The sequence below is a fragment of the Microtus oregoni genome, unplaced genomic scaffold, assembly GCF_018167655.1.
Source record: "Microtus oregoni isolate MIOR12 unplaced genomic scaffold, Mior012 000012F_ref0000307, whole genome shotgun sequence".
Classification (NCBI taxonomy): Eukaryota; Metazoa; Chordata; class Mammalia; order Rodentia; family Cricetidae; genus Microtus; species Microtus oregoni.
Genome location: NW_024543071.1, coordinates 30,759,159 through 30,773,788, shown reverse-complemented (window position 1 = coordinate 30,773,788; position 14,630 = coordinate 30,759,159). Strand labels below are relative to the sequence as shown.

The following is a 14,630-nucleotide window of genomic DNA, read 5'->3' as shown; positions in this document are numbered from 1 at the left end:
ACATCCAAATACAAGAAGCATTTTGTTTTTGTTTTTTGAGACAAGATCTCACTCTCTAGCACTGGCTGGCCTGGAACTCAGTATGTAAACCAGGCTGCCATTGAATTCACAGCAGTCTGCCTGCCTCTACGTCTATAGTGCTGGAATTAAAGGCATGTACTATACACAGCACAAGAGGCAATCTAAATACCAAGTAGGCATGAACAGAGAAGAACCTCTCTCCAACATATAGTCAATCAAGATGCAAAAAAATAGTAAAATCTTTAAGAGAAAAGTACAAACTCACAAGAGTAACAACATCAAAAACCAGCTCTCATTAGCATTAAACCAAGAAAGCACAGAATGACATATTTTGATCCCCGAGAGTAACCGTTAGCCAAGATTTTTATACCTCTCAAATTTACCTCTTAAAATTGATGTAGAAATACTAACATTTGAAGATACAGATTAAGGCAGTTCATGACAGCACTGCAGAAAATACTTAAGAAATGAATGCTATACCAAAAGAAAAAGTCTCATCCATGAGAACGCAGGAAAAAATACATTTCATGAGAGGACTAGATAATCAGGAGAGCTGGAAGGAACTCATCATTTCCAACACACAAAATAGTAAAATTTCAATACTATAGGATAGGAAGGGAAGAATTATTGATAACCCAACCAAATAGAACAACAACCAACAAAACCATAGGAAATAGTAAACCTTTCTTAAAATAACATTAAATGCAAATGACTTCAACTTACCAACTAAAAACTGAAGACAAACCACATTAGAAGACAAGATTCAACTATGTGTTGTCTCAAATACATTTCATTGTCAAAGATATTCAAAAACTAGGAATATGGAGAGCAGTATACAAAGCAAACAAGCCATAAACAATATAAATTCTCATATCTGATAAAGTAGATTTTGAACTAAAACTAATTAGAAGAGAGAATATCAATATACATTTTAAAGAAAGGAACAAGTTACCAAGAAGATACAAGAATGTGTATGTACCAAATATTGGAGCTCCTAGTTTCATAAAACAAACACTAAAAGGCATGAAAAATCAGACATGACCAGATACAATACACTATTTTGGTTGCCATTCTCATCTTTGGATAGATCTTCTAAACTAAAATCTGGCAAAGATTTAAACTAGACCACAAACCAACCGGATTTAATAGATTTACAGAATATTTCATAGATAGGACCTGTATGTTTTCAGTAGTAACAAAAGCTTCTTTAAAATCAATCATGACTTCTATATAGCCAGCCTTAACAAATGCAAAACAATTAAAAATAATTCCTTGTATCTTAACATATAATGATAGAATAAAACTAGGTACTAACAGCAAGAGAAATAAACTACAGAATACTTGAACATCAAATATACTTTTGTATGAACAGTGAAGGAGATTTTTTAATTCTTAGACTCGAATACAAATGATAGCACAATCAACCAGAACCTCCACAAGGTAAGTCTAGTATCTGATAAATGCTTTCAGGCAAAGTTACATGATTCAAAACCATAATAGATTAGATCAGTACAACAACAATAAACTGGCCAAGAAAGAAATGGAAAATATCTATTCATAGTAGCTTCACAAAAATAATAATATCCATAAATAAATCTAATGAAGGGGGTTAAAGATCTCTGCAATAAAATCCTTAAGATACTAAAAATGGGAATTGAAGATGACACGGGATGACGGAGATATCTCCTGTACTTCTAGTTCAACAGCATATTGTGAAGGTGGCTACAGTGCCTAAAGTAATCGCTGAATCAATGCAATTACCATCAAACTCTCAGAAACATTCCTCACAGAACTAGGAAGAAACATTCATAAGGAAACACAAAGTTAAAAGAACATTGTTGGCTGGGCGGTGGTGGCACACGCCTGGGGAGGCAGAGGCAGGCGATCTCTGTGAGTTGGAGGCCAGCCTGGTCTACAGAGCAAGTTCCAGGACAACTAGGGCAACAGAGACACCACCATGTCTCAAACAAAAACAAACAATGAACAAAAAGAACACTGTTGGATAGCACAGTGCCTAATCTCAAAGCATATTACAGAACAATGGTGACAAACCAGCATGGCACTGACACAAACCAGACACGCATACCAAGGAACAGAGTGACAGAACCCAGAAATCAATCCACACAGGTGTAAGCACTGTTTTCAACAAGGGAGCAAAAACACACTGGGGGAGAGGGGGCACTGCTTTTGTCAACAAATGGTGCTGAGAAAACTGGGTATTTGTATGCAGAAGAAAGAACTAGATCCATATATCTCACTCTGCACAAGTCTCCATTCCAAATGGATCAAGGATTTGACCATAAACCCTTAATCACTACAATTGCTAGAGAAAACACATCAAGATTCAGGCATAGGCAAAAGGGTAGAGGTGCTACCGTGATATGTAAGGTGGTGCACCCCTTTAATCCCAGCACTGGAGAGGCAGAGGCAGGCAGATCTCTGAGTTTGAAACTAGCCTGTTCTACATGGTAAGTTCCAGGACAGCCAGGACTCCATAGTGAGACCCTGTCTGGAAAACAAACAACCATATGACCTAGTAATACCACTTCTAAGTATATACCTAAAGGATTCAGAGTCAGTATATGAAAGATGCTTGCACGTCCGTGCTTAAATCTGCACTGTTCACAGTGGCTAACCTAGCTGGTCATGGACAAGTGAACGGATAAATAAATGTGGTTCATATACACAACAGAATTTTATTCAACTCTAAAGAAAAACAAAATTATGACATTTTCAAGAAAATGTATTAGACTATGAATTGTTATATTAAACAAAGTAACCAAGACTCAGAAATACAAACACTATGTTTCATCTCGTACAGTGGTTATAGACTTTGACATTTACATATGTAAGTGTAACTGGAGAAGAGAAGAGTGGGGGAGAGAAGGCTTAGGGAAGGGAAAGAGTAATGGAATATACTCAACTCAAAGGTAGAACTGGGGGCTACTAGAGAGAAGAGGGTAGAGCAGGGGAGCAATGGGATGAGGGAGCAGAATGTGGGAGGAGGCTCAACAGAAACAAAATGTACATAAAGGAGCAATAATGAGACACACATTTCTCTGTTGGATGCTTACTTCGTCTTGGTTGTCAATTTAACTGGGCCTGGATTCAACCAAGAGGCAAACATCTGGCCACAACTGTGAAGGACTTTGTCAAGTGGGAAAATCTATTTGATGTGGTTTACACCTTCTGGTGGCAACCTAGATATAAAGAGGCCTAAGGGAAAAGGCTTAGCTTTTGCCATTTGCCTTCTGTCTGACAGTTCTTCTACCTTGTTAGTATGTTCATCTACACTGCTGCCACCGCCGCCGCCACTATATTTCTTTGCTGATGTCAGAACCCAATTTCTTCAAGCTTCCAATGGAGAGTAATTTGGACTGAAAACCAGTGGCTCTCTAGGAATCCTCCAGGCCTTCAGTACCAGATTGGGGCTGCTGAAGCATCCAGCTTTATGATCTCAGCATCTCTAGTGTGACGACAGCCACTGCTGGACTGCTCTGACTGAACTATATAAGTCAACCCAATGAATCCTCATATATATATATATATATATATATATATATATATATATATATCCATTCTATTGGTTCTGTTTCCCTATAAAACCATGACTGTATGTGTATACTTTGCTACTTTTAAAAACAAAAATCATTTTTTTTTAAAACGGCAGGAACTTCTGCTTCCTCCAGATAAAGGCTTGACAATAAGATCTCTTTTAAAATTGATCTCTACCCAGGGCCAGTGAGCAGGTCGGCAGGTGCAGGGTCCTTCAGCACCTGCTTGCTCGGTGAGCCATAGACCTCCCTTGGTGAACCATGGACCTTTCTTCTTTAACTTTAACTGTGCCAGGCTGTGAACCTCTGCAGTCTGGTGAAGCCCGTTTCCTTTACTCTTTGGCTGAAAGTTTTCCTAGGGGTAGAGGCCACTGTACCTACTGTACGGGTGGGGCCGCTCTCTGTCCCTCCCTACTGGAATGCCTAGGTCTGATGTTAGGGTTCCATTTCCTTAACGAATCTGGTTTTGTCATCCAAAGGTAAATCTTCTAAATCTAAAGCCTTGCGGACCTACTCAAGCACGACTAGACGTAAATTCCTGTCAGATTTGGTAGTTCTCCCCGTTTACAAAGTAACTAACTGCAGACTATACTCCGAAAGCACCAGGAAAAACAGTTTACAAATGCACAGGAAATAGATGTTTGCGTGGAGAAGAAGTTTTGTTCCAAGACATAATGCAGCTGAAAAGGAATAGAAATGTCCACTGAGCAGAATATTACACGGCACAATTGGGAAACCCATCAATGAGTGGGTAAGAATTCTACGCTGGAACCTCCAGATTTATATCATTAAAAGTATTTCACCCAGGGCTGGGACGATGGCTCAGCAGGGAAAGGGGCATGAATAAAACTCCAGGCCCTAAAAATGTGCCTCCTCCTATTGCAGTACAATGGCTTCTCTGAGAGGGGAAGTCAGCGGCTTTAAGTTGCTGCGACAAGCTGGCTTCTGGAAATGAGCATAGTAGTTATGGACGTGGACATATATATTATGTCGCAAGAATGGATAATGTTCCATATTCCATTTAAATGCAGCTTAAGAATTTTCAACCATAATGACAAAACCCAAATAGGTAATTTCTAAATGTCAACGTGGACTGTGGCACTTATAGTAACATCACCTTTAAAATACGTATGACAAAAAGGAGCCACTAAATACCTAGATGCCTGGCACCACGAGACACTGTCAACTGCTCGTGAGTGTTCTCCCGTTTAGTTCACAAAGGCATAACCTAAAAGCATAACTTCAAGAACTAATAAGTGGTAAATTAGACACAGAAAGTATTTATTAAGCTAGCATGGTTTCTACGATGGCTCGTACATCTCAGTCACCAGTGATGCTTATTGTTAAGTTTTAAAAATCAACATACGGGAGACATGCGACGGCCAGCTCTTCTTTTGTGCACCCTTTAAGACAGCATTTATCTGAGAAACCTCTGCGTTTCCTCTGGGGATGGATCCCCCAAAATAAACTGCTGAAGGCATTGATTTTGTTTCTTCTTTTCTCCTGAAGTTTCACACGCTCGACATTGGGATGGACATCGTGGGATGAAAACTCTTCTCTCTTCTCAGGAAGCAAGTTGGACTTTTCAAACTGATAGTCAGGTGGGACCCAGGGTTCCCAAGTGTTTATTGCTTTCTCCTGAGAGGCAGATATGGGGACTGTTGAGAGAGAAGGGAAAAAAATAATTCTATTTATTCAGATCTTCTATTAGATGCGACTTTAACATTAGAATACTAAAATCAGCTAATTATTAAAAAAATCGTTTGAAATAAAAGTTGGGAGGTACGGTTGTCCAGAGCCAACACACTTTAACTAAAACAGGAGAAGACTGAGCAACCTTCGACTATTCTGTGATTTTTTATTACAATACCACTCAGATGGTGTAGAGTTCAGCATTTCACAGCAGTGAACCCGTGGTTCCTGGCAGGTCTACAAGCTTGCGCCACCATCAGCGCTATCTCATCTGGGAACATTTCGTTCAACTCTCAAAACCAATAACAAACAACAAGCCAGCAGCTCCCACCAACAGTCTCTCCCATGCGTTCTCCCTCTAGCGTGGGGCAAACCGTCGTCTCTTTTCTTTTCCGTGTATTTTTCTATTCTGTACATTTCACACGGGTAGCTTCTGCTGTGTGGTCATTTTTGTCTGTCTTTCAATTATCACAATATTCCCCATGTTTATCCAGGATGTCATACATGCTCCTCCTTTGTTCCTTTCATGGCGAAATAACGTCCCGTTGTGGGGCTTTCCCATATTACATTCCACTCATCCATCTATTGGGTCCTGGATATTCTGGTTGTCTTCAGGTTTTAGCTATTATAAATAACACTGCCATGGATATTCATGCCCACATTTTTACGTGTTCATCTTTTCAGTCCTTTTGGGGATAAACCTAGGAGTGGAACCATTAGGTCCTGTGGTGGTGCTATCAGCTCCATGGCATCCCCACAACATTGTGGTATTTCTGAGCATCTTCTCATGGCCTTCTGTGTGTCGTCTTTGGAGAAATACCCATTAGATCTCACGTTCATTCTTATTTGTTCATTGGTTGCCTTTGTTAGTTCCCAGTCAGACTGCCTTTTTTTTTTTTTTTTTTTTTTTTTTCCCGAGACAGGGTTTCTCTGTAGTTTTGGAGCCTGTCTGGCACTTGCTTTGTAGACCAGGCTGGCCTCGAACTTACAGAGATCCACCTGCCTCTGCCTCCCGAGTGCTGGGAGGCCACCACCGCCCGGCTTAGACTGCCTTTTTATGTGTAGGTTATAACTAAGCAGTAGAAGCAAAATATAAGAATGTGAGAAGCCGAGATGTACAGATTTGTTGTCATATTGTTCTTAACTCACTCGTCATTGGATCTGGATGATAGAAACTAAAATAACTCCTGAATATAATTATGCAGAGGCTTTGTGGATGTTCACAGTTCTTCCTAAGAGGACATTTTTTTCCAAGGCCTTAACCTCAGATCCAGCTTCGTGAGCCATGCTATGCATTATGCAACTCCATTATAAGCTCAAAGAAAGAAACCTAAGGGGCTGGAGAGATGGCTCAGAGGTTAAGAGCATTGCCTGCTCTTCCAAAAGTCCTGTGTTCAATTCCCAGCAACCACATGGGAATTGAACACATTACAACCATCTGTAATGAGGTCTGGTGCCCTCTTCTGGCTTTCAGGCATACACACAGACAGAATATTGTATACATAATAAATAAATATTTTTAAAAAAGAAAGAAACCTAACGTGGTGGTGATGATTCATGGCATATGGGAAAATTAATCGGCCCAGTCAGATTCCTGCATTTTAAAATTAGATGTACGTAATAAGAAAAAGAAGAGTTAGTGTGATTCAAGACTGAAACAATTTTATGAGGGTTGTCATAGAATAAAGGACATAATACAAATGAACAAAAAAAGAGAGAGAGGGACGAGGAGGAGGAAGAAAGGGAAAAGGAGGGGATAGAGGTGTAAGGAGCTGGGCCTTCTGAATTCATTGCTGGGTTTTCATTTCCCCTCTTCTTTCATTGTGAGGTTTTGCTGGGGACACTCTGTCCCTGGAACTAGGGGACTACCCCTTTCTGCTGCTATTGTGATTAATAAAACAGAATTCTAACTACACTAAACAAGAAAACAAAGATCAAGGAACAGACTACAGTGAGAAGAGAAGGAAAAGTATGGAGAGAAGCAAGATTCCGGAGAAACGTTCATTAAACATGTGGAACCAAGATGAAATGGATTCCTTTGAAAAATTAAACCTACAGAGACACACAAAACCTAAGTCCTTTAACGACAAAGAAATCAAGAGCATAACTAGTGGCCCCCTAGAAGATGCACACAGGTCGTCTTTGAGGTGGGGTCCACCTATTTCTAAAAAACAGTAATTTACCAAGAGTTCCATGTCATCTTAGGAAGCTCATTAATAATCCCTAATTCCAAACCAGGTAAGAAGACTGAGGGTTTTGTTGTTGTTGTTGTTGTTTTGTGTTTTTTTTTAGGTTCTTATAAGTCATTTCTCTTACAAACAGAGTTTAAAGAAACTATGAAATTAATTAAGTAAATCTAAAATACATTTTACAAACATAGGAGAAAAGCTTATATCAGAAAGGTAAGGGTAGGTCAAAGTCACAAAATGTGTCAATGCTAAATTCACGGTCAGCCAGCAGCTGTTGCAGTCAACAGAATTTTCAGCACTTTGAGCTCATTTCTTAACATCTGTCCCCATATAATCTCCTTTCCCACCTCTCTGCATAGATGAATTAGCCTCCAGGATTCGGCTCATCTGCTCTTGCCCACTCCGGTCCTTCCCTGTGTCCTTTATTGGTTTCCACTCTACACGAATTGCTCTTTGCTTTTGCGTTCTTTCCACTATCAGCCATTCTGAATGAACCCTACTGACCTTCGCTGATTCTTTCGCTTCCTGTACAGGCCACCCAGACCTCCTTGCTGTTCGCAGTAGAATTAAGACAGAGCTGTCTTTCCCTGCTGTTTCCTCTAAACAAACACCCTCGCCCCTAGATCCATTTTCTCCTGTCACGACGCAATGCCTGGCGGTGGCTAATTTCCAATGAACAAAACTGAACTTAATTCATGATTTGTAGATGGCACAGTGCCCAAGGACCTTCCTGTAACTTCATCCCCTAGTGGAGGTGCAAGACAAGAGCGTGGGAACAAGCGGCGACAGGAGGATGAAGTTGATTTCGCAACAGATCCACTCAGGATAATCCACGTCTGTGATGATGGCCCGAATCCACTTCAAAGGTATTGAGTCCCTTTCACTAGATTTCCCCTCCTAACACTGTGGCTGGGAGATTTAGCTTCTAACACATGGAATTTGCACACACACATTCAAATCACTGCACCCTCTTTTGTCAAATGGTATCTTTTTAATAAGGCCTACTCGGGCCACATTATTTCTTCTAGATATTCATATTAAATTGTATGTTTTTAAAATTGTCTTTACATGTATTCTAGGCGCAGCTTTCTATCTCCTGCAGAAAGTAGAGTCTAAGAAATGCTCACTGACGAGCAAACGCACACCCTCCCTTCAGAGTTTTACCTGGGTTTGTGAATCTTCCCCAGGCTGAAGAAGGGATTTGGTCAGGGATGAAGGTTTTGACTTCAGTCTGTAAGGAGTGGTGAGCGAGATGGGTCAGAGGAGTTTGGTCGTCCATCTCGAACTGGCTCCAGTCAGTTTGGCCACACAGTTTTATAATTTCTATCAGCAGGTGCCTGCCGCACAGCTTCCTAGGTTTGCTCTCTTGCTCCTGGGAGAAAGCAGACAGTACGAGTCCAAGCCACAACACATGCCCTGAACAGCACAACTGCTTCATCCCTGGGCTCCGCCGCAGTGCCAGGCCCTGCAACGGCCGTCGCCCCGCCCCGCCCCGCCCCACCCCTCGCCACGCCCCTCCCACGCAGCCCTGGCTATCTTTTCCAGAACGCTGAGGTTAGGTGTGTGGTGTTCCAGGCGTGCTTGGACTTCCGGCTTGCAGAAAGTTGTAGAAAACAGGATCTTTTTCGCCCAGAAATAAGAAAGGGATATCTCCATTCCCTGGCTTTTACTCATTTTCCTTTTCTTCCTGGCCAAGAGACTGCCATTAAAATATGAGAACATAGACCCCCGAGTAACCAAAAATGTTCTAAAGGAAGATGCTGCAAACTACACCTGGAAAGTGAACTCCTGTTTGCCTGGTGGTTAATGAGATCTCTTTTCCCTCCGGAGAAACATCCTCTCATCTCCTTCATGGGTTATATTTTTTAACTTTAAGAAATCATGGCTGGAGCTGGAGAGATGGCTCTGCACTTAGGAGCATTTGCTGCTCTTGCAGAAGATACGGGTTCCTTTCTAGCACCCACATGGCATCTCACAATAGTCTGTCACTTCGGTTCTGGCCTCCATCAGTACCAGGCATACCGCGGTGCATATACAGACATGCAGGCAAACACACATACACATCAAATAAAATAAATAGACCTTTTAAAAAGTATTGATATTTTTAAGGTTAGCATGAGAAATAATGGGCCTAATCATGGCATCTTCTCACATCGATGGCATTACATTTGCTCTCGTTTATTCCGTGCCCTTATTGTACTCGGCCATACCTCCCACGGGTTCGGTTTCTTTCTGCAGTAATTCCCCCTTTCGCTCTTTTGTTACATGGATCTTATTACTTGATTTCCTCCTAGCTTCCTTAAGCACTCATCCCTCTTGGGTCCCCTTTGTAGTTGCATGACCCACAAACACACATATTTCAGCATATACATATATAAACGCACAGATACGTAGTTTTAAATCTAGAGTCCACGTGTAAGTGAGAACATCATTTAGTATTCTGCTCCTGGTAAAAATTTGCCTTGGTTTATTTGTATGAACACATTCTACTTACAACAAATCTTTTTTATTGTTTTATTATACTTATTTACTGTGTTTGGGGGGGGGGGTGCCACAATGTGTGTGCACGGCGGTTGGAACTAGTTCTCTCCATGCACCATGTGGGTTTCAGGAATTGATGTCACTTTCTCAGGCGTGGTGGCAAAAGTGCTTTAACCTGCTAGGGTATCTCACAGCCCAGGAATACGTTCATGACCAGTATAAGAGCTAAACAGATTAATAGATGATTTCTTTCTTTTCTTTTTTCTTTTCTTTTTCTTTTTTTTCTTTTCTTTTTTTTTTTTTTTTTTTTTTGGTTTTTCAAGACAGGATTTCTCTTTAGCTTCGGAGCTTTGGAGCCTGTTATGGAGCTAGCTCTTGTAGACCAGGCTGGCCTCGAACTCACAGAGATCCGCCTGCCTCTGCCTCCGGAGTGCTGGGATTAAAGGCATGCGCCACCACCGCCTGGCTCTAAATAGATTTCTTTAGCTGAAAACTTTATTATTTAAATGACTAATTTTGAGTGAATAAGTTCTAATATTATAAAATTAATCTCAGGCTTATTTATTAGTATCCTGTGCTATTAACTATTCTAGAACATTATTCTAAATATGTAAAGTATTTGTCTATCTGAGTCAAACATACTTTATTTAACATGATTTACAATTGCATCGGTTTAGTATTTTTACACTTACCCTAAATAATTTTTACTTCATAATAATGTAAAGATGTTTAATGTATTCATAATACATTCTATATTAGTTTTTCAGTTTTATGATCATCGGTGATATATTAGTATATTATACAAATATATTTGCATATCTCATAAGGTTTGGTGTCATTGCTGATACAGCATTTAGTTTTTTCTTGCCAAGTGGTGCTGGAATTGAGCCCTCAAGAGTAGGCTGCTCGATAGGAATATTGACCACTAAATGCAGAGGTGGTATCAGACAAATAGATGTACAGATTGCAACATAGAAATGGAAGAAACATGGAAAAGCAAGGCATTGTAAGTCTCCCACACTCAACTTCTGAACCCAAAGACCTATCCTGAAATAAGTCAAACGCCAGGTGAAGAACTTCAAATGTTTCTGATAAAAATGACCAGTGGTCTGAAAGAGACTATGAACAAGTAGATGACGTCAATCCAGAATCTAGAAAGGAAAATCAGCAACACAGAGGCGAACATCATCAATATGAATTAAAAAGACAGCAAAATTGAAGAAAATTCAGCAAAGAATTGAAATTTTGAAAGAAAAAAGAAATATTGGAAATGAAAACCTTAATGAGTCAAATATCAAAACAAAACAAACAAAAAAAGGAGAAAAATTTGACTAATAAAGTCAACCAGGCAGAAGGAAGAAAATGAGAGAAGGTAGTTAAGGTTGATGAGATGTAGTAACATTCAAACACAAAGGAGATAAAAAAAAAAAGCATGACCACAGCATCCAACAACTCAGGGACACAATCAAACACCAAACCACAGAATCCAAAGAATGGAAGAAGGGTCGCAGAGAAACACTAGAGGCTCGGAGAATATAGTCAACATAACTGTAGCATTAATTCCCCAAATCTAGAGAAAAAGACATCCAAGCACAAGAGGCATTTTGAACCCAAGTACACAGAACTAGAAAAGAACCCCTCCGTGACATAGTATAGTCAAGGTATCAAAAACAGGAAGTGAAAAACAATATTAAAAGCATGAATCAAAACTACCCCCTCATCAACCAAGGTAGAAACAGTAACATCAGCTCTCTTATAAGCAAGAATCTTAGCAAAAAGACCAGCTCACCAACAAAGACAGAAACAGTGACTTCAGCTCTCTTGTAAGCAAGAATCTTAAGAAGGGAAGCATGGAAGGATACATTTCAAGAATTTTAGGAAGGGAAGCATGGAAGGATACATTTCAAGAATCTTAAGAAGGGAAGCATGGAAGGATACATTTCAAGAACTGAAATTAAATAACTGCTGACCAAAATTGCTGTGTCTAACAAAACTATCTTTAGAAATTGATGGAGAAATTAGACAGTCTGTAGTATCTCTTAGGTATAAGGTGATGCCAGCAACAAGTAGGGATACTTTGACTTCATGCTTTTATATGTGTTTCTCTTGTATTTCTTTTTCTTTTTGCTCCTAAGAATTTAAGCATTACAGTCAAGTCAATAGAGAATGACCTTGTTGTGTTTCATATTTTTGAGTAAATACTCTCAGTTTTTTCCTCATTTAGCATAATATTGCCTATAGATGTGTTAGGTTGAGACATGTTCATTTTATTCCTAGTATCTGCAGGACTTTTATCATGAAATGATGTGGGATTTCCCTCTGTATGCTATGAATACCATTGGTTAATAAAGGAACTGCTTTGGGCCTATAGTAGGCAAAACTAAACCAAATGCTGGGAGAAAGGAGGTGGAGTCAGGGAGAAGCCATGTTGCCCCGCTGGAGACAGACACCAGAACTTTTCCTGGTAAGCCACAGCCTTGTGGCAATACACAGGTTAATTAGAAATGGGTTGAATTAATATGTAAGAGTTAGCCAATAAGAAGCTAGAGCTAATGGACCACGCAGTGATTTAATTAATATGGTTTCTGTGTGATTATTTCGGTTCTGGGTAGCCGGGAACAAAACTAGTGGCATTTTCCAACAATGAAAGGGATGCTGAACTTTGCAGAAGCCCTGGTTTTATTTTTTAATGTCAACTGAGATGATCTTGTGGTTTCTGTTCCTTAAGGCCATTTATGTGTTGAATTACACATATTTATTTGCATATGTTGAATCAGTCTTTTCTTTTGACTCACTGAGTGGCTTGAATGAGCGTGGGTTAAGTTACTTCCTGTAGCATGGGCAACTTACCATCAACTACACCACAGAAGAAACTGGCCCCTCTCAGGGAGGGGTAAGATCTCATAAGTACCCTACCCATTTCCTGATCCATGATGGGATGCTGAGGGCCCAATTTTGTGCAGCCTATGTCCAGAAGACAGCATTTCAGAGCCCACTTCTCCATTCTCTAACACTTTACATGTATTACCACTTCATTCCTCCCCAACATTTCATGGGCCTTCATGGGGTGCTATAGATGTCCAGTTTAGGGCTAACCACTCAGTAGTCACTTAGTCTCCATACTTTGGCCCATTGTGAGTCTCTGCATTAATAACTGCCTTCTTTATCATTTTAAATGAAATGTGGAGTTATTAAAGATGATATTAATATAGATTAGGACAATCTCAGCACTTTCCTTGAAAAACAACCAATATCCCAACTGTACTAAGCCACATGTTCTAGTCAGAACTCTTTCAGGGAAACGCCGTGAGAGAAGAACATCCCAGCATATATAGATGGAGACGGAAAGACTCAAACTGTGTGTGCCAGACAATCTGATCTACGTGATATCTGTGCTTTCTATACCAGTTCTGGCTAGTTTTATGTTGACGCAACACAAACTAGAGAGACCTTCAGTTGAGGAAATACCTCCATACGATTGGGCTGTGGGCAAGCCTGTTGGGCACTTTCTTAATTAGTGATTGATGGGGGAGAGCCCAGCCCACTGTGAGTAGTGCTGCTTCTGAGCTTGTAGTCATGGGTTCTAAGAAAGCAGGCTGATCAAGTCATGAGGAGCAAGCCAGTAAGCAGCACTCCTCCATGGCCTCTGTATCAGCTCCTGCCTCCAGGTTCCTGCCGTGTTTGAGCTTTTATTCTATCACTTGTATTATTTTTAATAAACGCTGATTGGACGAAAGCCAGGCAGGAAGTATAGGTGGGATGACCAGGCAGGAAGTAGAGGAGGGACAACCCTATTGTCTTGCTTTGTATTTTCCCATGCCGCCCCTTATAAACCGACATGTGTTCTCCAGGCAGTTAGAATCTTCATCTGATTTGTTTACTGTGATACCTTCCTTGCCTTGAACAGTGTCCAGAATACAGTAGGTTCTTAACAACGCTTTAGTGTAGTAGATACAACTAATAATGCTATCAACAAATAATGAATTAAGTGATAGTAAGTTTATAGTATTTGGTAAATTAATGAATAAGTGAATAAATGAGATTTATGAGTTCTTTTGTACTGTTTCCCTACTTCTGTTATCATTTTAGTTTATTACTATGCTGCTTAGAGTTTAAAATCTTTTCTTAAAAGCTTATTAGTGAATAGAGTCACCTTTTATTCGTATTTATTATCTAGTGCCTCCTAAATTGGACTTAATGAGTATCTGTTGTGTGAAAAGTAATTTAACTACTATTTATCATTAGCACAGCTGAATGGATTTATTAAATTATATTAAATTAAATAATATTTACATTTATTTTATCTTATTAACTTTTAATTTTATGTATATGAGTGTCCTGCCTGCGTGTATGTCTGTGTACCGCTTGTATTGTGCTGCCTGCAGAGGCCAGAGGAGTGCCCAAGACTTCCTAAGAGGGCATTATATTGAGGTGAGCTCTTATGTATGCTTAAGTGGTAAGATTTCATAGCCATTTTAAATGAATATTATTCGAAAGCAATAAGACTGTTAAAAAAGGCAAAATGAGTTTTGCATTAAAAGTATTATTGATAGAATAACAATAATGGAAAGAACATTTCTTTCACTCAGATGGAAAATTCAAATGTAAATAACAATTTCTCGGATGCTTATAATCGAAGGGAACAGAAAGAGGCGTCAAGCAGGTGGCAAGGATGCAAACAACTGGCTTCACA

At 39.8% G+C, this 14,630-nt stretch overlaps 1 protein-coding gene across 1 annotated transcript in view; it reads right to left on the bottom strand.

Moving 5' to 3' along the window:
* Window positions 1–8,909, bottom strand: part of Insl6 (insulin like 6) — a 32,081-nt gene extending 23,172 nt beyond the window's left edge. The window contains exons 1-2 of the mRNA XM_041661303.1: window positions 8,621–8,909; window positions 4,942–5,233 (exon numbers count right to left, since the gene is read on the bottom strand). Of these exons, the coding sequence (XP_041517237.1) occupies window positions 4,942–5,233; window positions 8,621–8,894 (566 nt within the window). The 5' untranslated portion in view covers window positions 8,895–8,909. The remainder of the gene's footprint in view (window positions 1–4,941; window positions 5,234–8,620) is intronic.
* Window positions 8,910–14,630: the final 5,721 nt, after the last annotated feature.